The following is a 6,710-nucleotide window of genomic DNA, read 5'->3' as shown; positions in this document are numbered from 1 at the left end:
GACTTGGCACCCTGGTACCTAACAACACTAGCACCTGGGGAAACATTGCGCTTGTTAGTTTAGGTAGGTGGGGAAAGCCCAGCAGGGGGCGCTCTTCCCTCTATTTCAGTCTTGCCCATCCACTCATACAGGACAACAGGAATCACCCCCTACCATGGACTTGCAAGAGGGTTTTATTTTTATTGTCTGTATCTGAGTGTTTGCCTGTGTGGTATGTATGTGTATCATATGCAATGCATCAGAGGGCATCAGATCCCCTGGAACTGGAGTTACATGTGATTGTGAGTCACTTTATGGGTGCTGGGAACTGAACCCAAGTCCTCTGAAAGAGCAGCCAGTGTTCTAACCACTAAGAAACCTCTCTAGCTCCAAGAGAAAGCTTTTATTTCAAGTGGCTATACTATAAATATCTAGGCTAAGCATGGGCTCAGAAGTCTTTAGAAAGCCAATCAGAATGGAAGCCATGGCCAGTTGTGTAGACAGGAGGCCTAGAACACCCTTAGAGCAGAGCACTGGCTCTCCCTACAGAGCTGAGCTTCCTGTGGCTTGGCAGAGCAAGCAAAGACCATCTAAGTGAACACTAACCTGACAAGTACTGCGCCAGACACACTTCATCACCTGAATCTCTGTTAGTCTAAATATGGATAGATACAATTATTAGTCCTGCTCTACATGGAGATAGAGCAACTAGAGCTCTAAGGTTCAGTAGTTTGTGAAAGGCCATGCAGCTAGCAAATGGCAAAACAAATGTTTGAACCTCAGCAGTCTGCCTCTAGGCTTACTCTCAACTGTCATTTAACTGCTTCCCATGACACCCCTTTTCATCTGCACCCCTGCATGTCAGTGAGCAGTATGTTGGTGACAGTAGGCTTGGCTCAGTCAATGTGAAGCCTTTCTTATTTCAACAATATTTGCCACATGGCATAGGTCAGATGGTCTATAGCACAGACAAAAGCTGGCCCCTTGAACCCAGAGAAGTCACACTTACTACTCAGAAAATGTGACCTTATAGCCACCCCACACACACACACACACCAAACAAAAGCAAATTAACCAACTAATATCACCTAAAGGGACATGGAAAACTATATATTTCTTTTTTTGGAGACCACAAGAATTCAGAAAGCCTTTTGTTGTGTTAAATAAGGATATGAAACAAATAAGCTACAGGGGCTGGAGAGGTGGCTCGGCAGTTCAAACTATTTGCTGTTCTTCCAGATGACCCGAGTTCAGATTTCAGCACTCAGAGCAGCTCACCACCACCAGTAATCCTAGCTCAAGGATATCTGGCACCTCTTCTGGTCTCTGTGGGTACTGTGTATGTATAAGTGAGCGCTCGCACCTTTAACAAGAGAAGGAACAAACCTTCCATGTGGGTTGTGTGGCTCTGGAGGAAGCCCCTTTCCCTGTGTGACTATTGATTAATTTGAGAACACAACCATCTCCAGACAAACAAACTCCTTTTCCAGATCATCTCATTTTAATAATGTTTTACATGGAACATAACCATTTCAGTAAAGTTTTTGGAGCTTTTCACCTTATATGTGACTATTTCAGAAGGAATCTCTCATCAGACTCTTGATGAATGAAGTAACTCCTAGTCACAGGTGCTGTGCTCTGCTGACAGGTATACAATGGCTCACTATGGCCACCATATGCCCAAGGGCCCTCTTCCTTCTTCAAGCCACTTGCATGGCTGGTAGCTTGGGTAGCGTTTCCCAAGAACTCTCTAGTCGAGGGTACGTGAGGGTCAGAGGATCTGCTGCTGTGGGTCTGCTCCTCAGGGCCCTGTTTCTAGAGACCATAGTGATCGTCAAACAGTATAACATGACAGGTCAGACATTCTGAGACTTAAATGAACATAATCTAAACTCCTAAATCTGAAGGTTCATTTCGTGGATAAGAGAAAAGCAGCTCATCAGACTGTTCTCTGACCTCCAATGCTGTGCAATGGAAAAATGCATTTAGCACTGTGTATGGGCAGAGCCCATAGTTTGTAAGGAATGCAGCGCTTCAGTTATGCAGTTAACACAGAAAGAGAATTAGTCATGGTGGCCTGTGCCTGATGTCCCAGCATGCCAGAGGCCAAGGCAGGACAAAATTAAGGTTAAATTAATCACAAAATTAAGCTATCTCAAAAAGAAAAACCATAAAGCAAAACACACCAATAAAAATTCAGATAGCTACCTGTTGTGTGCCTTCTTAGGGTTTCTATTGCTATACAATAAAACATGGTAACCAAAGGCAACCTGGGGAGGAAGAGCATCTTTAAGTCTCGGGTCATACTCCATTACTGAGGGAAGTCAGGGCCATGGGGGGACTATTGCTTAACTGGCTCAGCCTGCTTTCTAATAAATCCGGGGAACACTAGCCCACTGTGGGCTGAACCATACCACATCAATCATTGGTCAAGAAAATGCCCCCTCAGACTTGCCTACCACCTGATCTTATGGAAGCATTTTCTTAAGTGAGAGTACCTCCTCTCAGATAACTCCAGCTTGTGTCATTAATAAAAGCCAGCACAGTGCACAACCATTATCACTGCACTTCTGCCCATTGTGGACAACAGAATAACCCACTCCCATGGTGTCAAGGGATATTCCTTCCCAGAAGACAGCTGTGCTCCTGGTCCTTTTCCTTACTGGTGATTTTCCTCTTGCATTGCTTTAGGCTTCAGTGTAGAGCCCTTTGTCTCAGAATTATCTTAACTTCCCTAGTAATAGGTCCACTTTCAGGCCTGTCCATGAAACAGACCATGAACCAGCCAGAACCACTTCCTGCTTACAGGGTGCTTCTGAGATGACTGACCCTTCTGATATTAGTGACACTCTGGTGCCTCATAGTTTATAAAGCATGGTCAGCAGATAGTCATATCACCCCTTTCTGTCCTGTCTAGTGGCTAATCTGGCAGGAAACAGCCACCACAAAGAACTCTGATGGGAACCTCTCCTGGGGCTTCAGTTATCAGATTCCTAAAAAACCAGCAGGCAGCAGGCAGGTGTCCTAGACAGTGCCAGGGAGGCTACAGGTATATGGTCATGCCTGGCTTCAAAGCCAGTCCCGACACTTATCTAAATGCCCATGATGTAGACTTTGATTTCCTCCAAGTGAGGTTCAAATAAAACAAATGTTAACTGTTTTCTGTAAATTGCCTAGCATGGCACGTGGCAGGTAGAAATAGCTCAAAAAATGGTGGCTACTACTGTTCTAAATTACTAACTTTTTTGAGACCAGGTCTCCCTCTGTAGTATAGAAAGGCTTTGAAGTCATAGCAGTCTTCCCACCTCAGTCTCCTAGGTGTAAGACCCCTACACCTGGCTTTATTTTAAGTGTTTAAACATTTATACCTCTGAGGCCTTTGCTCCTTCCAAAACACAGCCGAGTACCCGTATGTATTCTGTTGCACCTTTCAGGATGTCAACTTTGCTGGGCTTCCTGCTCTGTGGCAGAAATGGCACCAGAGCCTTCAGCTTGGCAAAGCCCCGGTTGAGATTTTTTATCTAGAAAACAAAAGGCCACAGTGATACACTGATACCTTGCCCAGACATTTCCCCAAACCACAGAAGAGGGCTGTGTGTGTGACTCCTACTATTCTAAATGAAAGTGTAAAAATATAGTGGCCTTGAAATCAAACAGGGTTATATTTCTAGTGTCTCCTGGAAAAAGGCATCCTGCTCCATCCTTTCCCCAACTTCTGTGGCATCCTCTGCTCACATGGTCCTTCCCCTACTGCATTTCCAGGCGTTCATTTCTGAAGGGCTTGCCTGAGGAGCTTAGGAGTAAATAGTAGGCCTGAAGGTGTGCTTCACTCTTTCTCTCTTCAGTTCCTGCTCCAGGGTCACCTTTGCTACTGCCAAGCCCAAAGATCACCCAGAGCCAAAGGAGCCCAAGCCTTCCCCTGACTTCTTTGGCGCCAAGTTTTGCCTGCGATACTAAAATCTATCAGCAGATGCCGCTCGAAACACAGCCCATCATAAATTCAGCTATGGAGAGGTTATGGAGGGGGTATGCCAAAGAGATGGCTCCAGGGCTTAAAGTGCTTGCCACAAAACCTGGCAGCCTGAATTTGATCCTCAAATCCCATATAAAGATCGAAGGAGAGCACCCACTCCATGAAATTGTCCTCTGGCCTCTACACTTGCACATGTACTATCCCATAACAACAACAAAAACAAGAACAAACAAAACCTTTAAGTAGCTTCAGAGGACTGGAAAGATGGCTCAGAGATTAAGAGCACGTGTTGCCCTTGCAGAGGACCCGGAGTTCTGTTTCCAGCCCCAACATCAGTTGGCTGACTAGGGGCCTCGCTCAGTCCCTGCACTCAGGTGCACATACATATAATTTAATTTTTATTTATTTGTTTTTGGGGGGTGTTTCTCTGTGTAGCTTTGTAGACCAGGCTGGCCTCGAACTCACAGAGGTCCGCCTGCCTCTGCCTCCTGAGTGCTGAGACTAAAGGTGTGCACCACCACTGCCGGGCATAATTAAAGAAAACAAAACAAAACAAAACAGGAACTTGGGTTGGGGAGATGGCTTAGCAGTTAAGAGTACTTGTTCTTGCAGACCACCTGGGTTAAATTCCAGGAGCCACACAGCCCGTAGTTCTAGTTCAAGGGAGCCTGACCCCCTCCTTTCTGACTTCCTTGGACACCAGGTACATACACAATGCACATACATGTGTGCAGCCAAAATGCTCAAACAAGATATAAACAGATGACTCTTTACAGTTTAAAAAATTAATAAGTAACAGTAACTTCCACGAGGGCCCCCCCCCCCCCACCCACCCACCCTTTGAGGCCAGGATGCACCAGGCAGGGAAAAAGCCTAGAGGACCCCTTTTGTACCCAAGCTGCACCTACGGCTGTGAGGCCAAGGCTCGGGTGCACTGCTTGTAAAGCACCTGTCCTAGCTCAGGGTCCACAGTTGGCAAGGGGCTGGACCTGCGCCATCCAGGAGGGCCAGCGGATGAGTCAGTCACTCCCACGGGCCCTTAACGGCACGGCTGCAGGAAGGCACAGTGTAACCAGGCCACTGGGACCGTGACCGAGACTCGCGGAGACGATGTCACCCAGGAGGGCCACGAAGGCGCACACAGGTGTTGGGTGTTGAACACCCACTGGCATGGTGGTTGGGGGGTGAGGTGGCCCTGGACCCTCACCCGCTCGCGCTCTTTGGCGTTGGCCACGCGCCTGCGCTCCAGCACCAGATGCAAGTCGTCCATGGTGGAGTAGCTGCCCGAGGGCAGCCGCTTGAGCCTACAGATGGCCGCCAGCCGTGGCAGGGGCCCCAGCTGTGCCTGCAGCAGCTCCTGCAGCACCTCAGCCTGCGGGACGGCCAGGAAGGGCTCTGGGGACGCAGGCGACGTTGTGTCCATGGTGGCACGTCAAGGCCACGGGGTTGGCGAGGACCTTGAACCTGCTGTGCCTCAGGTGCGCCAAGCCTCGGAGGGCGGGGCACGCGGAGGGCACGAGGCGAGGGTGGGGCGGGCGCGCAGAGGCCCATGGGGCACAGGTCTTATCCCTGACACACTTCACACCTGAGTGTGAGAGGCTGGGTCGCGGTGGGGGCGGAGCCTTGGATGGGAGGGGCTTGTCGAGGCCTGCGCCCTGGGAGAGCATGAGGATGAGGGAGGGGCCGCACGCTCAGGTTATGGTCAAAAGGCGTTACACCTGTCGCATCTCCTTGAGCTGCACAAAGAGGGGTCAGTCAGGGTGGGGGCTGCAGAGACCAGGTGGAGGGTGAAGAGTCAGTCCCTTGAGAGGCCATGGTGACAGTGTCGTACAGCCCGGTCTACAAGGCCAGAGTGACAGCAGGAAAGGATGGGGCTGGCATGTGGAAATCTCCAATCAAAGGGCCTTTTACATCTGAACCTGGAGCGATGGCTCCGAATTCCCTTCCGGAAACCTACCTACTTGGTGGGAGGAAAGAATCAACTCCTAAGGACTCTCTGACTTCCATTCCTGCGCTTTGGCACATGCACCCCCACATATACACGCACAGGCAAAATAAATAACGAAAGAAAAAAGGCCTTATACCTGCCATACCTTGAGCTCCGGGTGGACGAGCAAGGGTGATCGCACATGGAAGGTCATGGTCTATGTGATTATGCCTGGTTCACCGAGGAGCACGAGGCTCAGGGAAGAGCAGATTCGTGGGGAACACTAGGAGGGATGGGGCCTGTGAAGGGTCGGCCCTGGGTGGGTCCTGCAGAGATTTCTGATCCAAAAGCCTTACACCTGTGTGGAGGTAGGATGGGGCCAGGTGGAGGGTTGTCAGCTTCAAGAAGATAGTGGTGAAGGACCTTAACCTGCCACACCTGAGCTGCACGAGGACCAGGCAAGGATGTGAGGGGCACAGAGCTCACATAGAACTCGACCATCAAAACTGTGGTCAGTTTGTAAAATAAATGAAAAGAAGGTTAATTAAATAAAAATAAATTTTAAAAAGAGATCTTATATCCTTAACACCTGGGGCACTGGTCTCCAGGACAGGGAAAGCGAAGGATGGGACCATGAAGGGGCCAGTGCATCCTTCAAAGGTTTTGGGTCAACAGATCCTATATTTTCTCTACCTCCTCCACATTCAGGATGAAGGGGCAGGACCACAGTTGACGAGCCTTTCACCTGACTCACCTTGCAACTCCTGCATGCCAGGCCCCAGTGAAGATGAGTGGAATTGGAGACAAGTAGACGTCTATGGTCAAGAGACT

General features: G+C 49.1%; 1 protein-coding gene across 1 annotated transcript; it reads right to left on the bottom strand.

Annotated features, from left to right (window-relative positions):
* Positions 1–1,548: 1,548 nt before the first annotated feature.
* On the bottom strand, positions 1,549–5,375 carry Figla (folliculogenesis specific bHLH transcription factor). Its single transcript, XM_027428534.2, has 3 exons — positions 5,160–5,375; positions 3,348–3,500; positions 1,549–1,794 (listed from the first exon to the last, which is right to left on the bottom strand). Exons 1-3 carry the CDS (start codon positions 5,373–5,375, stop codon positions 1,549–1,551), a joined length of 615 nt encoding a protein of 204 aa, XP_027284335.1.
* Between the last annotated feature and the right edge of the window lie 1,335 nt (positions 5,376–6,710).

This window comes from Cricetulus griseus, chromosome 8, assembly GCF_003668045.3.
Source record: "Cricetulus griseus strain 17A/GY chromosome 8, alternate assembly CriGri-PICRH-1.0, whole genome shotgun sequence".
Taxonomy (NCBI): Eukaryota; Metazoa; Chordata; class Mammalia; order Rodentia; family Cricetidae; genus Cricetulus; species Cricetulus griseus.
This window is presented reverse-complemented; position numbering and strand designations above follow the sequence as displayed.